The sequence below is a fragment of the Procambarus clarkii genome, chromosome 25 (assembly GCF_040958095.1).
Source record: "Procambarus clarkii isolate CNS0578487 chromosome 25, FALCON_Pclarkii_2.0, whole genome shotgun sequence".
Classification (NCBI taxonomy): domain Eukaryota; kingdom Metazoa; phylum Arthropoda; class Malacostraca; order Decapoda; family Cambaridae; genus Procambarus; species Procambarus clarkii.
In genome coordinates, this window is record NC_091174.1 from 33724778 (window position 1) to 33749436 (window position 24659).

At 43.1% G+C, this 24659-nt stretch overlaps 1 protein-coding gene across 1 annotated transcript in view; it reads right to left on the bottom strand.

Moving 5' to 3' along the window:
• LOC138368538 (protein enabled homolog) overlaps nucleotides 1-24659 on the bottom strand; it is a 41458-nt gene that overhangs the window by 15511 nt on the left and 1288 nt on the right. The window contains exon 2 of the mRNA XM_069331063.1: nucleotides 24121-24378. Within this exon, the coding sequence (XP_069187164.1) occupies nucleotides 24121-24378 (258 nt within the window). The remainder of the gene's footprint in view (nucleotides 1-24120; nucleotides 24379-24659) is intronic.

The following is a 24659-nucleotide window of genomic DNA, read 5'->3' on the forward strand; positions in this document are numbered from 1 at the left end:
TAATCTTGGGCATAGCATTTCACCAAATCACCTCATTCTTTGGGGCACACGTGAGGAACACAAATGCGAACAAGCCTGAATGGTCCCCAGGACTATATGCGAATGAAAACTCACACCCCAGAAGTGACTCGAACCCATACTCCCAGAAGCAACGCAACTGGTAACTACAGGGCGCCTTAATCCGCTTGACCATCACGGCCGTCAAAAGGAAGTGATAGCCGAGGCTATTTGAGCCACTTCCCCGACGGCAACTCGGATGGTAATCTTGGGCATAGCATTTCACCAAATCACCTCATTCTTTGGGGCACACGTGAGGAACACAAATGCGAACAAGCCTGAATGGTCCCCAGGACTATATGCGAATGAAAACTCACACCCCAGAAGTGACTCGAACCCATACTCCCAGAAGCAACGCAACTGGTAACTACAGGGCGCCTTAATCCGCTTGACCATCACGGCCGTCAAAAGGAAGTGATAGCCGAGGCTATTTGAGCCACTTCCCCGACGGCAACTCGGATGGTAATCTTGGGCATAACATTTCACCAAATCACCTCATTCTTTGGGGCACACGTGAGGAACACAAATGCGAACAAGCCTGAATGGTCCCCAGGACTATATGCGAATGAAAACTGGGACCATTCAGGCTTGTTCGCATTTGTGTTCCTCACGTGTGCCCCAAAGAATGAGGTGATTTGGTGAAATGCTATGCCCAAGATTACCATCCGAGTTGCCGTCGGGGAAGTGGCTCAAATAGCCTCGGCTATCACTTCCTTTTGACGGCCGTGATGGTCAAGCGGATTAAGGCGCCCTGTAGTTACCAGTTGCGTTGCTTCTGGGAGTATGGGTTCGAGTCACTTCTGGGGTGTGAGTTTTCATTCGCATATAGTCCTGGGGACCATTCAGGCTTGTTCGCATTTGTGTTCCTCACGTGTGCCCCAAAGAATGAGGTGATTTGGTGAAATGCTATGCCCAAGATTACCATCCGAGTTGCCGTCGGGGAAGTGGCTCAAATAGCCTCGGCTATCACTTCCTTTTGACGGCCGTGATGGTCAAGCGGATTAAGGCGCCCTGTAGTTACCAGTTGCGTTGCTTCTGGGAGTATGGGTTCGAGTCACTTCTGGGGTGTGAGTTTTCATTCGCATATAGTCCTGGGGACCATTCAGGCTTGTTCGCATTTGTGTTCCTCACGTGTGCCCCAAAGAATGAGGTGATTTGGTGAAATGCTATGCCCAAGATTACCATCCGAGTTGCCGTCGGGGAAGTGGCTCAAATAGCCTCGGCTATCACTTCCTTTTGACGGCCGTGATGGTCAAGCGGATTAAGGCGCCCTGTAGTTACCAGTTGCGTTGCTTCTGGGAGTATGGGTTCGAGTCACTTCTGGGGTGTGAGTTTTCATTCGCATATAGTCCTGGGGACCATTCAGGCTTGTTCGCATTTGTGTTCCTCACGTGTGCCCCAAAGAATGAGGTGATTTGGTGAAATGCTATGCCCAAGATTACCATCCGAGTTGCCGTCGGGGAAGTGGCTCAAATAGCCTCGGCTATCACTTCCTTTTGACGGCCGTGATGGTCAAGCGGATTAAGGCGCCCTGTAGTTACCAGTTGCGTTGCTTCTGGGAGTATGGGTTCGAGTCACTTCTGGGGTGTGAGTTTTCATTCGCATATAGTCCTGGGGACCATTCAGGCTTGTTCGCATTTGTGTTCCTCACGTGTGCCCCAAAGAATGAGGTGATTTGGTGAAATGCTATGCCCAAGATTACCATCCGAGTTGCCGTCGGGAAGTGGCTCAAATAGCCTCGGCTATCACTTCCTTTTGACGGCCGTGATGGTCAAGCGGATTAAGGCGCCCTGTAGTTACCAGTTGCGTTGCTTCTAGGAGTATGGGTTCGAGTCACTTCTGGGGTGTGAGTTTTCATTCGCATATAGTCCTGGGGACCATTCAGGCTTGTTCGCATTTGTGTTCCTCACGTGTGCCCCAAAGAATGAGGTGATTTGGTGAAATGCTATGCCCAAGATTACCATCCGAGTTGCCGTCGGGGAAGTGGCTCAAATAGCCTCGGCTATCACTTCCTTTTGACGGCCGTGATGGTCAAGCGGATTAAGGCGCCCTGTAGTTACCAGTTGCGTTGCTTCTGGGAGTATGGGTTCGAGTCACTTCTGGGGTGTGAGTTTTCATTCGCATATAGTCCTGGGGACCATTCAGGCTTGTTCGCATTTGTGTTCCTCACGTGTGCCCCAAAGAATGAGGTGATTTGGTGAAATGCTATGCCCAAGATTACCATCCGAGTTGCCGTCGGGGAAGTGGCTCAAATAGCCTCGGCTATCACTTCCTTTTGACGGCCGTGATGGTCAAGCGGATTAAGGCGCCCTGTAGTTACCAGTTGCGTTGCTTCTGGGAGTATGGGTTCGAGTCACTTCTGGGGTGTGAGTTTTCATTCGCATATTGTCCTGGGGACCATTCAGGCTTGTTCGCATTTGTGTTCCTCACGTGTGCCCCAAAGAATGAGGTGATTTGGTGAAATGCTATGCCCAAGATTACCATCCGAGTTGCCGTCGGGGAAGTGGCTCAAATAGCCTCGGCTATCACTTCCTTTTGACGGCCGTGATGGTCAAGCGGATTAAGGCGCCCTGTAGTTACCAGTTGCGTTGCTTCTGGGAGTATGGGTTCGAGTCACTTCTGGGGTGTGAGTTTTCATTCGCATATTGTCCTGGGGACCATTCAGGCTTGTTCGCATTTGTGTTCCTCACGTGTGCCCCAAAGAATGAGGTGATTTGGTGAAATGCTATGCCCAAGATTACCATCCGAGTTGCCGTCGGGGAAGTGGCTCAAATAGCCTCGGCTATCACTTCCTTTTGACGGCCGTGATGGTCAAGCGGATTAAGGCGCCCTGTAGTTACCAGTTGCGTTGCTTCTGGGAGTATGGGTTCGAGTCACTTCTGGGGTGTGAGTTTTCATTCGCATATAGTCCTGGGGACCATTCAGGCTTGTTCGCATTTGTGTTCCTCACGTGTGCCCCAAAGAATGAGGTGATTTGGTGAAATGCTATGCCCAAGATTACCATCCGAGTTGCCGTCGGGGAAGTGGCTCAAATAGCCTCGGCTATCACTTCCTTTTGACGGCCGTGATGGTCAAGCGGATTAAGGCGCCCTGTAGTTACCAGTTGCGTTGCTTCTGGGAGTATGGGTTCGAGTCACTTCTGGGGTGTGAGTTTTCATTCGCATATAGTCCTGGGGACCATTCAGGCTTGTTCGCATTTGTGTTCCTCACGTGTGCCCCAAAGAATGAGGTGATTTGGTGAAATGCTATGCCCAAGATTACCATCCGAGTTGCCGTCGGGGAAGTGGCTCAAATAGCCTCGGCTATCACTTCCTTTTGACGGCCGTGATGGTCAAGCGGATTAAGGCGCCCTGTAGTTACCAGTTGCGTTGCTTCTGGGAGTATGGGTTCGAGTCACTTCTGGGGTGTGAGTTTTCATTCGCATATAGTCCTGGGGACCATTCAGGCTTGTTCGCATTTGTGTTCCTCACGTGTGCCCCAAAGAATGAGGTGATTTGGTGAAATGCTATGCCCAAGATTACCATCCGAGTTGCCGTCGGGGAAGTGGCTCAAATAGCCTCGGCTATCACTTCCTTTTGACGGCCGTGATGGTCAAGCGGATTAAGGCGCCCTGTAGTTACCAGTTGCGTTGCTTCTGGGAGTATGGGTTCGTGTCACTTCTGGGGTGTGAGTTTTCATTCGCATATAGTCCTGGGGACCATTCAGGCTTGTTCGCATTTGTGTTCCTCACGTGTGCCCCAAAGAATGAGGTGATTTGGTGAAATGCTATGCCCAAGATTACCATCCGAGTTGCCGTCGGGAAGTGGCTCAAATAGCCTCGGCTATCACTTCCTTTTGACGGCCGTGATGGTCAAGCGGATTAAGGCGCCCTGTAGTTACCAGTTGCGTTGCTTCTAGGAGTATGGGTTCGAGTCACTTCTGGGGTGTGAGTTTTCATTCGCATATAGTCCTGGGGACCATTCAGGCTTGTTCGCATTTGTGTTCCTCACGTGTGCCCCAAAGAATGAGGTGATTTGGTGAAATGCTATGCCCAAGATTACCATCCGAGTTGCCGTCGGGGAAGTGGCTCAAATAGCCTCGGCTATCACTTCCTTTTGACGGCCGTGATGGTCAAGCGGATTAAGGCGCCCTGTAGTTACCAGTTGCGTTGCTTCTGGGAGTATGGGTTCGAGTCACTTCTGGGGTGTGAGTTTTCATTCGCATATAGTCCTGGGGACCATTCAGGCTTGTTCGCATTTGTGTTCCTCACGTGTGCCCCAAAGAATGAGGTGATTTGGTGAAATGCTATGCCCAAGATTACCATCCGAGTTGCCGTCGGGGAAGTGGCTCAAATAGCCTCGGCTATCACTTCCTTTTGACGGCCGTGATGGTCAAGCGGATTAAGGCGCCCTGTAGTTACCAGTTGCGTTGCTTCTGGGAGTATGGGTTCGAGTCACTTCTGGGGTGTGAGTTTTCATTCGCATATTGTCCTGGGGACCATTCAGGCTTGTTCGCATTTGTGTTCCTCACGTGTGCCCCAAAGAATGAGGTGATTTGGTGAAATGCTATGCCCAAGATTACCATCCGAGTTGCCGTCGGGGAAGTGGCTCAAATAGCCTCGGCTATCACTTCCTTTTGACGGCCGTGATGGTCAAGCGGATTAAGGCGCCCTGTAGTTACCAGTTGCGTTGCTTCTGGGAGTATGGGTTCGAGTCACTTCTGGGGTGTGAGTTTTCATTCATATATATATATATATATATATATATATATATATATATATATATATATATATATATATATATATATATATATATATATAATATTAAATATGACCGAAAAAGTAAGATTAATAATTCTAACACGAGTTTTCTCGATGTTTCTTATGTTTCTTTTCACTGTTGATGGTAATTGAAAAATCAATTCTCCAAAATTCATTTTTATTTCTAGTCTGACGCGACACTTGAACGTGTTTCGTAATAACTTATTACATTTTCAAAGACTTTTAGTTTTGAAAATGTTTCATTAGGTACATTATATAATATATATATATAATATAATATATATATATATATATAATATAATATAATATATATATATATATATATATATATATATATATATATATGTCGTACCTAGTAGCCAGAACTCACTTTTTGGCCTACTATTCAAGGCCCGATTTGCCTAATAAGCCAAGTCTTCCTGAATTAATATACTTTTTCTAATTTTTTTCTTATGAAATGATAAAGCTACCCATTTCATTATGTATAAGGTCAATTTTTTTTATTGGAGTTAAAATTAACGTAGATATATGACCGAACCTAACCAACCCTACCTAACCTAACCTAACCTATCTTTATAGGTTAGGTTTGGTTAGGTAGCCGAAAAAGTTAGGTTAGGTTAGGTTAGGTAGGTTAGGTAGTCGAAAAACAATTAATTCATGAAAACTTGGCTTATTAGGCAAATCGGGCCTTGAATAGTAGGCCAAAAAGTGAGTTCTGGCTACTAGGTACGACATATATATATATATATATATATATATATATATGTCGTACATAGTAGCCAGAACGCACTTCTCAGCCTACTATGCAAGGCCAAATTTGCCTAATAAGCCAAGATTTTGGGAATTAATATATTTTCTCTAATTTTTTTCTTATGAAATGATAAAGCTTCCCATTTCATTATGTGTAAGGTCAATTTTTTATTATTGGAGTTAAAATTAACGTAGATATATGACCGAACCTAACCAACCCTACCTAACCTAACCTAACCTATCTTTATAGGTTAGGTTAAGTTAGGAAGCCGAAAAAGTTAGGTTAGGTTAGGTTAGGTAGGTTAGGTAGTCGAAAAACAATTAATTCATGAAAACTTGGCCTATTAGACAAATCCGGCCTTGCATAGTTGGCTGAGAAGTACGTTCTGGCTACTAGGTACGACATATATATATATATATATATATATATATATATATATATATATATATATGTCGTACCTAATAGCCAGAACGCACTTCTCAGCCTACTATTCAAGGCCCGATTTGCCTAATAAGCCAAGTTTTCATGAATTAATGTTTTTTCGTCTACCTAACCTACCTAACCTAACCTAACCTAGCTTTTTTTGGCTACCTAACCTAACCTTACCTATAAATATAGGTTAGGTTAGGTTAGGTAGGGTTGGTTAGGTTCGGTCATATATCTACGTTAATTTTAACTCCAATAAAAACAGATGACCTCATACATAGAGAAAAGGGTTGCTTTATCATTTCATAAGAAAAAATTTATAGTAAATATATTAATTCAGGAAAACTTGGCTTATTAGGCAAATCGGGCCTTGAATAGTAGGCTGAGAAGTGAGTTCTGGCTACTAGGTACGACATATATATATATATATATATATATATATATATATATATATATATATATATATATATATATATATATATATATATATATGTCGTACCTAATAGCCAGAACGTACTTATCAGCCTACTATTCAAGGCCCGATTTGCCTAATAAGCCAAGTTTTCATGAATTAATTGTTTTTCGACTACCTAACCTACCTAACCTAACCTAACCTAACTTTTTCGGCTACATAACCCAACCTAACCTATAGAGATAGGTTAGGTTAGGTTAGGTAGGGTTGGTTAGGTTCGGTCATATATCTACGTTAATTTTAAATCCAATGAACAAAAATTGACCTCATACATAATGAAATGGGTAGCTTTATCATTTCATTAGAAAAAATTTAGAGAAAATATATTAATTCAGGAAAACTTGGCTTGTTAGGCAAATCGGGCCATGCATAGTAGGCTGAGAAGTGAGTTCTGGCTACTAGGTACGACATATATATATATGTATATATATATATATATATATATATATATATATATATATATATATATATATATATATATAATGTCGTACCTAGTAGCCAGAACGCACTTCTCAACCTACTATGCAAGGCCCGATTTGCCTAATAAGCCAAGTTTTCATGAATTAATTGTTTTTCGACTACCTAACCAACCTAACCTAACCTAACTTTTTCGGCTACCAAACCTAACCTAACCTATAAAGATAGGTTAGGTTAGGTTAGGTAGGGTTGGTTAGGTTCGGTCATATATCTACGTTAATTTTAATTCCAATAAAAATAAATTGACCTCATACATAATGAAATGGGTAGCTTTATCATTTCATAAGAAAAAAAATAGAGAAAATATATATTAATTCAGGAAAACTTGGCTTATTAGGCTAATCGGGCCTTGCATCTGAGCAGAGCAGTGTCCTGCTCTGCTGGACACTGAGCAGAGGCAAGGCTTCTTTTAATGATGTCATTGACTTCGTCGTGTCTAGTGTGCCAACCACCAGATTTTCCACAGTGCAGGACATGCTATACATATTCGTCAGCATCTGCCTCGCCGCAAATACACCTATGAACAGTGTGGATAGGGGCAGCAAGACGGAGAGCGACTGCAATACGGAGCTCCTGCGGATCAAGACGTGTGCCTGTCACAGACATAGGGACTGCCAAAAGGAAGTCCCCTGCATGGGGAGCCTGCACAGCTGTGAGGCGTGCACGATCACTGGGGGTTGTTGCTGCCTCCAGCAAAGCTGTGGCTTCTTTGTCTACAATGGGGCTGTCCCAACGGATTGTTTCTTGGCTTTCGGCATGGCTGGTCTGAGTGCTGGGTCTGCCATGGCACCCCATTTCGTGTCGCATTCCGTGTAGTGGGGGTCCTGTATCCCCGATACATCACTCAGAGTGTCAGGTAGAATTTCCTTAACCAGGTCATCTGATGCTGAGGAGAAAGACAGGAAGGCTGGGACAGCAATTTGGGTGGTGGTGCGGACACCCAAGCCACCGAGCCTTACAGGAATAGTGGCTTGTTTCTACTGGCATTCGTTGAGGGACAGGTTAACAACTTTTTCCAGCATGGTCTTCAGTAAGAGGTCATATTCTTCAAGCTTTCGGCTGTCGTAAGATGGGGCGCACCTCAGAAAGTAGGTTAGCCTCGGAAGGGATAGGCATTTGGTGAGGAGTTAAAAAGCATCGTGGGCATCGATGTCACCTATTCTGTCTTCCATCCTCCTAAGGTCTCCGATTTTCTTGTCAAGGATCTCCTCAATGGCGTTAGACCCGAGGGGGGCTCCAAGGAGGGTGCTGTTCTCGGCCCTAATGACATGGGCTCCAGGCAAGGCAGACCTTATTCTAGCTACGATGTCTGGGTTGGAAGAGACTACTTCACACTTGGAAGGGTTCAGGACAAGACCCAGGCTTACTTCCTGCTCCCTTATTTTCCTGATATCTGCCAAGAGATGGTCTACGGTGCCAGCTATAGTGCTATCATCCAAAAACCAGATGTTGAACTCGCTGGACAAGCTTTCGGTGATTTCTTTTAAGACTAAGCAGAAAAGAAGGGGAGCAAGAGGATCACCTTGCTGAACACCTTCACATGATCTGATTTCATGTTCACCAAATAGCAGTTTTGACTCACCACTGTAGCACGATAGTATGTACGGGTAGAGGGGCCGGAAATGGCGATGTACTGCACAAAGTACTGCATCTCTTCTGTATGTGTATATATATATGTATATTATTAAATATGACCGAAAAAGTAAGATTAATAATTCTAACACGAATTTTCTCGATCTTTCGTACATTTCTTTTCACTAAGAAATGTATACTAAGGAAACGAACATAGGAATCTGCCTAAATGCCAACAGCGACTGCCCAGACAGGTACAAGAGGAGTGTTGTTAACGCATATGTCGACCGTGCTCTCAGCCACAGCTCAGAATGGAAGCAAGTCGACGAAGAACTCTGTAGGGTAAGGCAGGTCCTAGTCAACAACGGCTTCTCCAATGGTTTCGTCGAAGACATCATAAGAAGGAAAGTGAAACGCCATGCAACCTCTGAAGAGACAACTAACACAACACCTATACCCCCTATTAGACTATTTTACAGGAACTTCTTTTCCACAGCTCATAAAACGGAGGAAAGGGTCCTGAAAGATATTGTTAATAGAAACGTTATCCCTACAGACAAAAATCAGAGGATACAACTGACGATTTACTATAAAACCAGAAAAACGGCCAGCCTACTCATGAGAAACTCTCCAGACACAAAGCAGAACGCTTTAAGAGACCAACGTCCTCTATGCCTACAAATGCCCTCTTGGGGACTGTAAGCTCCAAAAAACCCAGTATATAGGCAAGACAACAACATCTCTTTCTAGGCGTTTAACGATGCATAAGCAACAGGGCTCCATTAAGGAACATATAATCTCTTCCCACAACCAAACCATCGCCAGAGATATCCTAGTAAACAACACAGAAATCATCGATAGATACTGCGATAGCAGGCGGCTTGACGTTTGCGAGGCACTACACATCAAAAAGTCAACACCAGCAATCAACAGCCAATTAATGCACAACTATATTCTACCCACCTCAAGACTCCGCTCCAATATAGAAGCATCAAGAAATATGGACCAATAGGCTTTCTACAATCACTTCCATTCAATACCCATTGTTTCGTGTTCTGTCTTGTGTTGATGAAATTAATACCCTATTAAATCTCACCTCACCCCATCCACCTCACTCAAATATAGATATAAACAAATCGGAGATGTGTAAGTTCTATTCAGTTGTGTATGTGTAAACTAAAGTCTTTGAAAATGTAATAAGTTTTACGAAACGCGCTCAAGTGTCGCGTCAGACTAGAAATAAAAATAAATTTTGGAGAATTGATTTTTGAATTACCACCAACAGTAAAAAGAAATGTACGAAAGATCGAGAAAATTCGTGTTAGAATTATTAATCTTACTTTTTCGGTCATATTTAATAATATATGTCTACAGGAAAGACTGCTACCAAAATATACTAATATATATATATATATATATATATATATATATATATATATATATATATATATATATATATATATATATATATGTTATATATGTGTTCTGTCTTGTGTTTAAAGTTTGTTCACCTCATCCAAAACTGTTGTTACATAACACCTCACTCATGCTATATATATATATATATATATATATATATATATATATATATATATATATATATATATATATATATATATATGTTTCATTGAATATGACCGCATATTCTGTATTTATTATTTTCTGGTTTAGGGCTTCTATCCCTCTAACTATTTTCTTAGCATCAGGGCTTAATTGGAATAGGAGTTCTCCAAAACTCATTTTCGTACTTTTAAGGTGAAGAAAAGAAGTGATTTACTATAGAGTGTATTACACTTATTTGTATAATTTGCACGACGTTTCGAACCTCCATGGTTCATTCTCAAGTGAGAATGAACCATGGAGGTTCGAAACGTCGTGCAAATTATACAAATAAGTGTAATACACTCTATAGTAAATCACTTCTTTTCTTCACCTTAAAAGTACGAAAATGAGTTTTGGAGAACTCCTATTCCAATTAAGCCCTGATGCTAAGAAAATAGTTAGAGGGATAGAAGCCCTAAACCAGAAAATAATAAATACAGAATATGCGGTCATATTCAATGAAACATGTTTGAAAGAAAACCTGCTGCCAGTATACACCAATATACACCAATATATATATATATATATATATATATATATATATATATATATATATATATATATATATATATATATATATATATATATATATATATATATATATATATATATATATATATATATATATATATATATATATATATATATAGCATGAGTGAGGTGTTATGTTACAACAGTTTTGGATGAGGTGAACAAACTTTAAACACAAGACAGAACACGGTTCAATGGGTATAGATGAAAGGGAAGAAAGGAAGTAACTGCACAGGGCCTATTGGCCCATATTTCCTCTTGATGCTTCTATATTGGTACGGAGTTTTGAAGTGGGTAGAATATAGTTGTGCATTAATTGCTGTTGATTGCTAGTGTTGACTTCTTGATGTGTAGTGCCTCGCAGATGTCAAGCCGCTTGCTATCGCTGTATCTATCGATGATTTCTGTGTTGTTTGTTAAGACGTCTCTGGTGATGGTCTGGTTGTGGGAAGAGATAATATGTTCCTTAATGGAGCCCTGTTGTTTATGCATTGTTAATCGCCTGGAAAGAGATGTTGTTATCTTGCCTATATTCTGAGTTATTTGGGGCTTAAAGTTCCCAAGTGGGTATTTAAAGGCATAGACGACGTGGGTCTCATTTAAAGCGTTCTGCTTGGTGTCTGGAGAGTCTTTGATGAGTAGGTTGGCCGTTTTGGGGGGATTTTATAGTAAATCGTGAATCGTATCTTCTGAGTTTTTTCTGTAGGGATAACGTTCCTATTAACAATATCTTTCAGGACCCTTTCCTCCGTTTTATGAGCTGTGGAAAAGAAGTTCCTGTAAAATAGCGTTATAAGGGGTACAGGTGTTGTCTTAGTGTTCTCTTCAGAGGTTGCATGGCGTTTCACCTTCCTTTTTTATGATGTCTTCAACGAAACCATCGGAGAAGACGTTGTTGACTAGGACCTGCCTTACCCTACAGTGTTCTTCATCGACTTGCTTCCATCCTGAGCTGTGGCTGAGAGCATGGTCGACATAAGCGTTAACAACACTCCTCTTGTACCTGTCTGGGCAGTCATTATTGGCATTGAGGCACATTCCTATGTTTGTTTCCTTAGTGTAGACTGCAGTGTGGAAACCTCCACTGCTTTCCATGACTGTTACATCTAAAAAGGGTAGCATCCCATCCTTCTCCATCTCGCAAGTGAAACGCAACACAGACTTCCGCTTGAATGCCTCCTTCAGCTCCTGCAGACGTCTGACATCAGGTACCTGTGTAAAAATTTCGTCAACATACCTGTAGTATATGGCAGGTTTCAAATTCATGTCAACTAAGACCTTCTGTTCGATGGTACCCATATAGAAGTTCGCAAAGAGGACACCTAGGGGAGAACCCATGGCAACCCCATCTACTTGCTTATACATGTACCCATCTGGGTTCAAGAAGGGTGCCATGGGTTCTCCCCTAGGTTTCCTGCTTGCAAACTGTTGCCTTTCATATCAACAGGCCTTCATGCCTTTCATATTGTGACGATAATCTCTTTCAAGAGAGATTGAGCCTGCTCTTCCCTCCAAACTACGTCCCAGTAACAACTAATATAGAAGATATATCCAACAAGTACAACAGCAAGTTTTGCCCAGAGTGCAAAACGTATCCAACACCGGCACACCTGCTCGCCTCCGCCACCATGAACCGGCAAACTACTTGTCCATCGCCTGCCTGTCGCTGATTGGCTGGTGCCCGTCGCACCTGCCCCACCACACGCCACACGAGCTGATGTCTGGGCCACCGCGACCTAGGGAAGGCAGAATATATCGTGCTCCACACAAGTTAACACGTCTCATTGGTAGACTAAGCCTTGGCTTACGTGTACTAAGGGAGGTGGCAGCTTGAAGCCAATATTCCTGCATCATTATTTCCTTTACTATATTTACTTTGCTATTACTCACTTGTTTTAACGTAACTTTTCATTTGCCAGTGATTATTCTTATTATTTTGTTTATTGATTTACCTGTTACAATTTTTATGCCCAATTTTATTCATGTCTTGCTTTTCTAACGTAATTAAAATTTCATTGTTAAATTTACTTGTGTTTTGTGTGTCTTCCCATTACCTTACCACAGACGAAAGTTCCAGCTTTTCTCTTTTTTTTCCTTTATGTGACGAGGCCATACCCCTAGCTTTTGAAACAGCCGAACACCAACGCGTTACCGTCACATAAAATGGGGGCCTGCCCTAGGAGCTTCACTCAAGTACTGGTGCCAAGTAGTAATTTATGGTAAGCGTATTTGGCTTTGGTAACGTAGCTTTTACTATTTTTCATATTCAATTTCATTTTTATATGGTGCTGTGTGTATTGTGCATTCCGAGAGTAGCATATGGTGAAGGTGAGACAACTTTGGATTACGTGGTGACTGTAGGCCTCAGTCATACTCTTAATTGGTCATCTCTCCCTCCGTGTTATTACTCGTGTTTACCATCTTTTGTCCCTTGGATATTTCTCATATTTTCGGCAGATCATCATATTGGTACCCTGGTACTGTGGTCTTCCCCCGGGTCAAGTGCACCTAATCTTCTGCAATCTGACTGTAGGCGGATAAAGAGGGCCATAGTTCCTCTAGCACGAACTTTAGTTGCTGAATTGGGACCTCAGCAGCAGTTCTCGTCACCAGTTGACACCTCGCACCCCTACACGTCAGTCAGAGATGATGATACATACATATTGGTAGGGAATTAGCTTTCTTTTTCAGAGCACAAAAGTTCGCTATATTCTGTAAGTATCATATTAATTTCAGTGGGAAAACTTGCTTATGTCCTATAGAGACTCGGCAAGGTATGCCTACATCCTTGGACTACCAATTTTACTTTTGAGGCAATTAACTGTTTCATTTGTTTTAGAAACTCAGTTTCACTTGTTTAGTAGGATTTTCTTGCCCTTATCCTCTTACATGAGTACCGGGTACAAGATTTCCTGCGACCTTGATTTAAATTAATCATTTAACATCTAGTACTTAACTTTAATTGTTAAAGATTCCAAAGGATAGGTACCAGTTGCCACGTTGTCCTGTTTCTGACATTCACTATATCACAACAGTATATTTGTTGTGCATTTATTTGCTAATTTCACAATGTTTCGTCTCCAAGCTTTCCGTGCAGATCCAGCAGGTGTAATAGGGACTTTAAGTCGTGCCAAGAGGACTGAATTACAAACTCTTGCACATGAGTATCAACTAGAAGTTCCCTACCAAGCCAACAAAAATGACATACACAACCTGTTACTGGATCACTTCTTAGAGCAAGGTAAGATAGACTCTGAAACTCATGAAACTTACTATATTGCAGATAAAACTGATTTGGCAACGATGAAACTCAAACTAGAGCTGGCCAAGATTGAACGTGAGCAGCAAAGAGAAGCAGCTGCCATACGAAGGGAAGAACAAGAACGTGAGGCTGCCTTGAGGAGGGAAGAACAAGAACGTGAGGCTGCCTTGAGGAAGGAAGAACAAGAACGTGAGATTGCCTTACTCCGTGAACGTGAACGAGTACAGCTTGAAACAAAACGACGCGAGTTGGAGATGCAACACGAACATGACAAGCAACAAGCAACTCTAGCTATGGAATGTCGTCAACGAGAATTCGCGTTGGAAACTTCACACCTCGCTCAACGCCAGCAAGCTACTGCCAATCTTCCCATCAGTTTTAATATATCACATGCAAGTAAGTTAATGCCATCATTTGTAGAAGCAGAAGTTGACGTGTTTTTTACCACCTTTGAAACCCTTGCTAATCAACTCAGTTGGCCTGCCGACTAATGGGCCACACTTCTCAGAGTACATCTTACAGGTAGAGCTGCAGTCACACTCAGTACTTTGGCGTCTGAGAATGACTACCAGACTCTGAAACAAGCAGTGTTGGACGTCTACCTTCTCTGCACCGAAAGTTATCGAAGGAAATTCCGTGACCACCTGAAGGCAAGTACCACTACCTTTCTCGATTTTGCTAACACAAAACGGAGATATTTTATGAAATGGCTGGAAGCAGCACATGTCTCTACTTTTACAGAACTCGTCAACCTGATGCTAGTTGAAGAATTCTTGAGGCGTGTGCCGCCTCCTGTCCGTCTATATTTAGCAGATAAAGAAGAAACCGACTACCTGAAGTGTGCTAAGTCGGCTGACACTTACAGCCTCATCCACCGGCTGACACAAGAACCATCCTCCAGTAAGAAGTCGTGGTACAGTTACGAGAAAGTGAGTACCGATCAAGCTGGCTCGCAATTGTACTGCAAGTATTGTAGACTCTATGGACATACCATAGATAAGTGTGGTAAGTCTCAATACAAAGGAACCACTGACACGCAAAAACCCAAACCAACTCCTCCTAAGTCCGGTAAGCCTGTGATGAATGTTGGTGTTCATGTTAATGATCTTTCTCTTTTCAGTAACCACCTGTATACTGGAACTGTCTCTGCCAACGGTTCAAATCCGGAGGGACGTTTCAAATTGAAGATCTTGAGGGACACAGCGGCTCTTCAATCGATCATCTTGAAGTCGGCTGTGCCCAACATCGCCTACACCGGAGAAACTGTCTTCATCACTGACCTCACTGCTACCACTCCTTATCCTCTCGCCAGAGTCCACCTGGATTGTCCCTTCGTGAACGGAGAAGTTCAAGTCGCCGTCAGGGAAAAGCCTTTTCCCATGCCTGGAGTGCAACTTCTCCTGGGCAACGACTTGGCAGAAGACCTGCAACCGACCAACCTGATCGTCATGGACAAACCCCAGGTGTGTACCTCTGTGCCAGATAACCCTATATTCGAGTATGTTCCAGCAAAGGTTCAAGAGAGTGATGAAGTTTCTCCTCCGGTTCTAGTGACCACCCGTGCACAAGCCGCACGACCACAGCCAGCTGACTCTACTGCTACCGCTGTCCCTCAAGACCCTCAGAAACTACCCCCGAATCTGACCAAGTTGGAGTTCCGTAAGTTACAGAGGGAAGATCTTACCTTAACACCATTATTTTTCCAGGCTGAGACTCAACCCGACAGTATTCCTGGGCTCTTCCTAGAGAACGACTTGCTCTACCGCAGATATAGACCCAGTAAACTGAAGGAGGAGGACGATTGGGCCAACATCGAACAACTTGTGATTCCTGCCAGCCTGCGGCCCACTATTCTACACCTGGCCCACGGAGCACTCTCCCACTACGGATTCAACAAGACTTACCATGGAATTCGGCAAGACTACTACTGGCCAGGTATGGTAAATAGCGTCAAACAGTACGTAAAACAGTGTCATACATGTCAGATGGCAGGTAAACCGAACATCTCTATTCCCAGAGCGCCACTGATTCCCATACAGGTGCCTGCGGAACCTTTCCACAGACTTATTATAGACTGTGTTGGTCCTTTACCTCGGACCAGTTCAGGTAACGCCTATATCTTAACCATCCTGTGTCCTACCACCAGATTTCCCATAGCAGTTCCAGTGAAGAACATTACAGCTGATACGGTTGTGAAGCACTTATTGAAGATCTTCACCCAGTATGGATTTCCCAGGGAAATTCAGAGCGACTGTGGTACCAACTTCACCAGTGATCTCTTCAAAAGGACACTGGAGGAGTTCAACATCAAACAGGTATTGTCCAGCCCCTATCATCCTGCTTCACAGGGTTCTCTTGAGCGTAGTCATCAGACTATCAAAGCACTCCTGAAAAAGTTTTGTAGTGAAACCTCTAAGGATTGGGATAAGCAAATAGATCTGATAATGCACATTTATAGAAGTCTTCCCAATGAGTCCCTAGGAGTATCTCCTTATGAGATGCTCTACGGCCGTAAGTGCCGTACTCCCCTCAAGGCTTTCAAAGACTCTCTACGAGATGCCACCTTCAGTGAGCATCAGAATGTGCCCCAGTTTCCTCAAAACCTTCAACACATTCTAGAGAGAGTCCACAGTTTTGCCCATGATAATCTATTGAAAGCACAGGAGAGGATGAAGACTCATTACGACCAGACCAGCAAAGTAAGAAAATTTAAGCCGGGAGACTTCGTCCTTGCTTATTTCCCTATCCCAGGTTCTCCTTTACAAAACAGGTTTTCAGGACCCTACCGCATCAAGGAGTGCAGAAACAACCATAACTACGTTCTAGAGACTCCAGATAGGCGGCGGAAGACCCAGCTGTGCCACGTCAACCTCCTGAAGCTGTATAACGGTACTCCTCCTACTGTCATGTTAAACTACTCTGCTTTTACAGAACCATACATCCACAGTGAGACCTTCCCTGCTTCTTCTCCCGAAAGCACTGACAAGGAGTCGGCGCTTTCTAATTAAAAAATCCATACTGATATTCCCAACCATTTTCAGGACCATAATAGTGCTCCTTTGCCATATTCTAATTCCACTCTCACCTCGTCAGATAAGCCCTTCATCCTCCATGTCGACGCCAGTGGTACCGGCGTTGGTGGTGTCATGATGCAGCAACGAGGCGAGGAGAATACACCTGTCAGCGACTACTGCTACAAGGAACTACGGAACAATTGGCAAGGAGCTACTCTTCATCATCCTGAAGCTCCAGCACTTCGCTCCGTACCTACAAGGTGCCAGGTCTACCACCATCTTCTCAGACCACAACCCTCTCCGCTTCCTACATCAAGCCCAATTCACTAACCAGCGTCTTCTACGATGGGCTTTGTATTTACAAGATTTCAACCTGGAGATCCGCTATATCAAGGGTTCTGACAACATCATAGCCGATGCCCTCTCCAGAGTTTATGAAGTAGAAGCGACTCCACCTATTACTCCACCACATAACGACGTACTTCTTCCAGAACCGCAGGCTTCGGGGGAGAGTTGTGACGATAATCTCTTTCAAGAGAGATTGAGCCTGCTCTTCCCTCCAAACTACGTCCCAGTAACAACTAATATAGAAGATATATCCAACAAGTACAGCAACAAGTTTTGCCAATAGAGCAAAACGTATCCAGCACCGGCGCCCCTGCTCGCCTCCGCCACCGTTAAACTGGCAAACTGCTTGTCCATCGCCTGCCTGTCGCTGATTGGCTGGTGCCCGTCGCACCTGCCCCACCACCCGCCACACGAGCTGATGTCTGGGCCTCCGCGACCTAGGGAAGACAGAATATATCGTGCTCCACACAAGTTAACACGTCTCATTGGTAGACTAAGCCTTGGCTTACGTGTACTAAGGGAGGTGGCAGCTTGAAGCCAATATTCCTGCACTAATGTAATTTACTTTGCTATTATTCACTTGTCTTAACATAACTTTTCATTTGCCAGTGATTATTCTTATTATTTTGTTTGATTTATCTGTTACAATTTTTATGTCCAATTTTATTCATGTTTTGTTTTTCTAACGTAATTAAAATTTCATTGTTAAATTTACTTGTGTTTTGTGTGTCTTCCCATTACCTTACCACAGACAAAAGTTCCAGCTTTTTTCTTTTTTTTTTCTTTATGTGACGAGGCCATACCCCTAGCTTTTGAAACAGCCGAACACCAACGCGTTACCGTCACATGTACCCATCTGGGTTCAAGAAGGGTGCCATGGGTTCTCCCCTAGGTTTCCTGTTTGCAAACTGTTGCCTTTCATATCAACAGGGCTTATCTTATGTGATTCCTGGGAGCACCAGATTGAAGATGACATGTCAAACGCCTCGTCACCTTGGTCGACGCCATATCTATGTACTTTATATATATATATATATATATATGTCGTACCTAGTAGCCAGAACTCACTTCTCAGCCTAATATGCAAGGCCCAATTTGCCTAATAAGCCAAGTTTTCATGAATTAATTGTTTTTCGACTACCTAACCTACCTAACCTAACCTAACTTTTTCGGCTACCTAACCTAACCTATAAATGATAGGTTAGGTTAGGTTAGGTAGGGTTGGTTAGGTTCGGTCATATATCTACGTTAATTTTAACTCCAATAAAAAAAAATTGACCTCATACATAGAGAAAAGGGTTGCTTTATCATTTCATAAGAAAAAAATTATAGTAAATATATTAATTCAGGAAAACTTGGCTTATTAGGCAAATCGGGCCTTGAATAGTAGGCTGAGAAGTGAGTTCTGGCTACTAGGTACGACATATATATATATATATTTATATATGTCGTACCTAGTAGCCAGAACTCACTTCTCAGCCTACTATTCAAGGCCCGATTTGCCTAATAAGCCAAGTTTTCCTGAATTAATATATTTACTATAATTTTTTTCTTATGAAATGATAAAGCAACCCTTTTCTCTATGTATGAGGTCAATTTTTTTTTATTGGAGTTAAAATTAACGTAGATATATGACCGAACCTAACCAACCCTACCTAACCTAACCTAACCTATATTTATAGGTAAGGTTAGGTTAGGTAGCCAAAAAAAGCTAGGTTAGGTTAGGTAGACGAAAAAACATTAATTCATGAAAACTTGGCTTATTAGGCAAATCGGGCCTTGAATAGTAGGCTGAGAAGTGCGTTCTGGCTGTTAGGTACGACATATATATATATTTATAATTATATATATATATATAATTATATATATATATATATATATATATATATATATATATATATTGTGATGGAAAAGAAAAGTGTAGGTGCTTGGCAGTCCTCCCAATGGCTGGTGTCAATGCCAATCACATTTACAAAAAAAACTGACTGCGTGGCTGTTGCCTCCTGTGGTAAAGTAAGGGAAAAACACGCAAAACAAATCGTATGAACAATGAAACTTTAATTAACTTGAAAACAAATATGAACAAAGATAATCCCTTAGCTATGTACAGTGCAAATAAACAAGATTACAAAGTCAAAAAATAATAAAAAATAAAACAGTGGTTACGTTACTCTACAATGAACAAGATAAAAAATGAATTGAAAGGTGCTGAGAATACTGACTGGCTGAAAACATCCACTATTGCACAAAGCATATATTAGATAGGTGTACCAGCTTTGAGAGCACAGAATATTTTAAATCCAATGGCTTGTGCACGCTTAGTCATTGGCTATGCAGATGGCGCTGAAGTCAAGTGCAGACGACGATTCACCAATAGGAAGCGTGCTGGCTGGAAGTGGTGGTTTGGTGATCGACGAAGGTGGAGTGGCGACAGCGAGAGAGGAGGAGGTGGAGAGCGAGTGTAGGGTACGTATACGCCTGGTTGAAACGTATTCCACTAAATATGTACTACACTTGATTGTAGTATCAAGATGTTGTAGATGTACTGAAGTAACATGATAATAGGAAAGAGCAGGCCAAATCTCTCTTGAAGGAGATTATCATAACAGCTCTTCTCTGAAGCCTGCTCGTACAGGTTAAGTTACTTCAGAAGATGGTAGAGAGGTAGGAGTAGCTGTCTACCTCGTAGACTCTGGGGAGGGCGTCGGCTATGATGTTGTCCGAACCCTTGATGAAGAAGATCTCCAGATTAAAATTCTGCAAGTACAGAGCCCAGCGTAGAAGAAGTTGATTGCTGAATTGGGCCTGTTGTAGGAACCACAGGGGGATTGTGGTCCGAGTAGATGGTAATAGGCCGATTTCCCTGTAGGTAAGGTTCGAAATGTTGCAGATTCAGGACGATGGAGGAGTTCCTTTTCTATGGTGCTATAGTTCTTTTGATGGGTCTTCAACTTGTAGCTGTAGTAGCTGACAGGAAGAACCTCTTCGCCACGTTGTTGGATTAGGACGCCCCCGATGCCGTTGCCACTTGCGTCGACATTGATGATGAAGGACTTCGTGATATCTGCAGAGGTGAGAATGGGATCAGAACATAGCAGAGATTTAAGTTGTTCAAAGGCAACGGTCTGTTGAATGGTCCAATAATACCGTTGCTTGGGGCTGGTTAGATTAATCAATGATGTCGCTACTGTACTAAAAATTTTCACAAACCTACGATAGTAAGATGCAAGGCCAAAGAAGCGTAGGAGCTGCTTCCTGGTTGTAGGTTGTGGGTAATGCTGAATGGCTTGAGTGTGAATTGTTAAAGGAGCTATGCTGCCACTCCCTATCACATGACCAAGATAACGCACTTTACCTTTGGCTAAGGTGAACTTGCCCAAGTTGATGGTAAGGCCAGCTGTCATGAGCTTGGAGAACAATCGTTGCAGCTGGAGCAGATGTTCGCTCCAGGTGTTGGTTTCCACAACGATGTCATCCAAGTAGGCGTAGGTGTGATCTAGGCCGTAGATGACGCGGTTGACAGCTCTCTGGAAGGTGGCCGGGGCATTACACAGTCCAAAAGGAAGGCGTTCATATCGGTACTGGGCAAAAGGAGTGGTGAAGGCAGATATTTCCTTAGTTATCTCTATCAGGCTGATTTGGTAATAGCCCTTTAACAAATCAATTTGGGACAAATAATTTGTATTACCTACTGCAGCAAGGATATCATCAATATGAGGTAAAGGGTAAGCATCCTTGACGGTCACAAGGTTCAGTTTCCTATAATCGGTACAAAGGCGTACTTTACCGTGCGGTTTCGGCACCAAGATGCAGGGTGAGGCCCAAGGGGACTCACAAGGGGTGGCCAGCCCATGATTCCAGAAGGTACTGTACTTTTGCACGCATAACTTCCTTTTTGTACGGGCTGATACGGTGGAAGTGTTGACGAATCGGCCGGGTATCAGGAAGCAGCTGAATGTCGTGCTGAACCACATTACACTCCTAGGGATCATCGCTGAACAACTTCCGATGTTCTTGAAGAACTTTAATGAGAGGAGCACTGTTACAGTCCTGTAAATTAGGAAGATCTGTAAGGATTTCCGAGTTGGAAGGCACTGACTCAGAGTTAGTGCTTTCAGGAGGAGAGGCAGGGAAGGTCTCACTGTGGAGGCATGGATCTTTAAAAGTGGAGAGTGATATTACCAGAGTGAGAGGAATACCTTTATACTCCTTCAAAAGATTGACGTGACACAACTGGGTCCTCCGCCGCGTATCTGGAGTCTCAAGAACGTAGTTGTGGTTGTTTCTGCACTCCTTGATGCGGTAGAGTCCTGAAAACTTATTTTGCAATGGAGAATCATGGATCGGAAAATATGCCAACACGAAGTCTCCTGTTTTAAATTTCCTGATTTTGCTACGTTTGTCAAAATGAGTCTTCATCCTATCTTGAGCTTTCAATAAATTATCATTAGCAAATTTACGTACTCTCTCTAGAATGTGCTTTAAGTTTTGAAGAAACTAGGGCACATGCTGAGGGTCACTAAAGGTGGCATTATGTAGAGAGTCTTTAAAAGCTTTAAGGGGAGTACGGCACTTACGTCCGTAGAGCATCAAATAAGGAGACACTCCGAGAGATTTGGGAGACTTCTGAAAATGTACATGATGATGTCAAGTTGTTTATCCCAGTCTTTCATGGTTTCATTGCAAAATTTCTTGAGGAGTGATTTTATCGTTAGGTGACTACATTCAAGAGAACCCTGTGAAGCAGGATTATAGGGGCTGGACACTACCTGAGTGATGTTGAATTCGTCCAGTGTCTTCTTGAAGAGATTACTGGTGAAGTTGGTGCCACAGTCACTTTGAATCTCCCGAGGAAATCCATATTGGGTAAAGATCTTCAATAGTTGTTTCACCACCGTAGCAGCCGTAATGTTCTTTACAGGAACTGCTATGGGGAATCTGATGGTTGGACACAAGATGATTAGTATATAAGCGTTGCCAGAACTGGTCCGGGGTAAAGGACCAACACAGTCTATGATGAGTCTGTGAAAAGGTTCCGAAGGCACCGGAATAGGAATTAAAGGAGCCTTAGGAATCAGGATGTTAGGTTTTCCTGCCATCTGACATGTATGACACTGTTGTACATAACTTTTCACATCTTTAACCATACCTGGCCAGTAGTAGTCTTGTCTGATTCCGTGATAGGTTTTATTAAAACCGTAGTAAGAAAGCGCTCTGTAGGCCAGGTGTAGAATATCGGGCCGTAGGCTGGTGGGAACTACTAGTTGGTCGACATTAGCCCAATCGTCAGCCTTCGTTAGTTTACTGAGTCGGTACCTGCGGTAGAGCAAATGATTCTCTAGGAAGAACCCAGGAATACTGTCAGATAGAGTCTCGGCCTGGAAGAATAATGGTGTTAATGAAGGATCCTCCCTCTGTAGCTTACGGAACTCCAACATAGTAAGATTCGGTGGTAGATTCTGATGGTCTTGAGGGACAGCTGTTGAAGCAAATTCAGTTGTTGGTGGGCGTGCCGCTTGCGCACGGGTTGTCACCAAAACCGGAGAAGAGTCTTCATCACTTTCTTGGACCTCTGCTGGAACATACTTCAAGATGGGGTTTCCACTACAGAGTCACATACCTGGGGTTTGTCCATGATGATCAAGTTGGAAGGTTGAAGATCTTCGGCCAAGTCGTTGCCCAGGAGAAGTTGTACCCCTGACATGGGAAAAGGCTTTTCCCTGATGGCGACTTGGACTCCACCGGTCACGAAAGGACAATCCAGGTGGACTCTGGCGAGTGGATACGGAGTGGTAGCAGTGAGGTCAGTGATAAGGACTGTTTCCCCGGTGTAGGTGATATGCACAGCCGATTTCAATATTATTGACTGAAGAGCTGCTGTGTCCCTCAAGATCTTCAATTTGAAACGTCCCTCCGAATCTGCACTGTTGGCAGAGACAGTTCCAGGGTACAGGTGTTTGCTGAAGAGAGAAAGATCATTAACAGGAACACTAACATTCATCACAGGCTTACCGGACTTAGGAGGAACCGGTTTGGGTTTAGGAGTTTCACTATAGCCGTTGTATTGGATTTTTTCCACATTTATCTATGGTATGTCCATAGAGCTTGCAATACCTACAATACAATTGGGAGCTCGCTTGATCGGTACTCACTTAATCTTGTCGTAATCTTAATCTAAGTCTTGGTCGTAACTAGACCAAGACTTCTTACTGGAAGGTGTGTCAGGTGTTAACCGGTGTATAAGACTGTAGGTGTCAGCCGACTTCGCACATCTGATGAGGTCGGTTTCCTCTTTGTCTGCTAAGTATAGATGGATGGAAGGGGGAGCACGTCTAAAGAATTTCTCAACTAGAATGAGCTTGACGAGTTCTGAAAATGTAGAGACATGGGCTGCTTCCAGACATTTCATGAAATATCTTTTTTTAGTATTGGCAATTTCTAAATAGGTGGTGGTACTTGCCTTTAGATAATCACAAAATTTTCGTCTGTAGCTTTCGGTGGAGAGAAGGTAGGCGTCTAAAACTGCTTGCTTTAGGGTCTGGTAGTCATTCTCAGACGCTAAGGTACTTAGAGTAACCGCAGCTCTGCCGGTGAGATGCACTCTGAGAAGTGTAGACCATTGATTTTCAGGCCAGCTACGTTTTTTAGCTAGGGCCTCAAAAGTAGTAAAAAACACATCTATCTCTGTCTCAACGAATGGTGGCAATAACTTACTTGCCTGGGAGACATTGAAGCTTACTGGAAGACTAGCTGTAGTTAGTTGGCGCTGTGTGTGGTGTGAAGTTTCCAAGTTGAGTTCTTGTCGACGGTATTCTAGAACACTCTCAGCTTGCTTCTTATCGTGCTCACGTTGCATCTCCAGGTGACGTTTTCTTGCTTCAAGCTGTTCCCTCTCACGTTCACGTTGTAGGGCAGCCTCCTGTTCCTTCCTTTGTAGAGCTTCCTTCTCAAAGGCAGCTTGTTCTTTCAGATGGTCACGCTTTAGGGCAGCCTCTCGTTCCTGTATCTGTAGAGCTCCATTCTGTTGTTGTAAAGCTTCTTTTTGTTGTTCACGCTCTACTTTCGCTAGTTCGAGCTTTAACTTCATACCTGCCAGAGCTTGCCGATCTGTAATAGAATAGTTTTCGTGAGAATCAGAGTCTATAATTCCTTCATCTAAGAGGTGGTCCAGGATAATATTGTGCAAGTCACTTCTTTTGGCTCCATGGAGAACATCTAGTTAATACTCATGTGCTAGAGATTGTAATTCTGTCCTCTTGGCACGAATTAAGTTCCCTACTTCACTTGCTGGATCATTACGAAATGCCGGGAGACGAAACATTTTGAATAGCACAACACAGCGTGTTGAATCGAAACAACGCGAATATACCTGTGATATTATAAGTGTC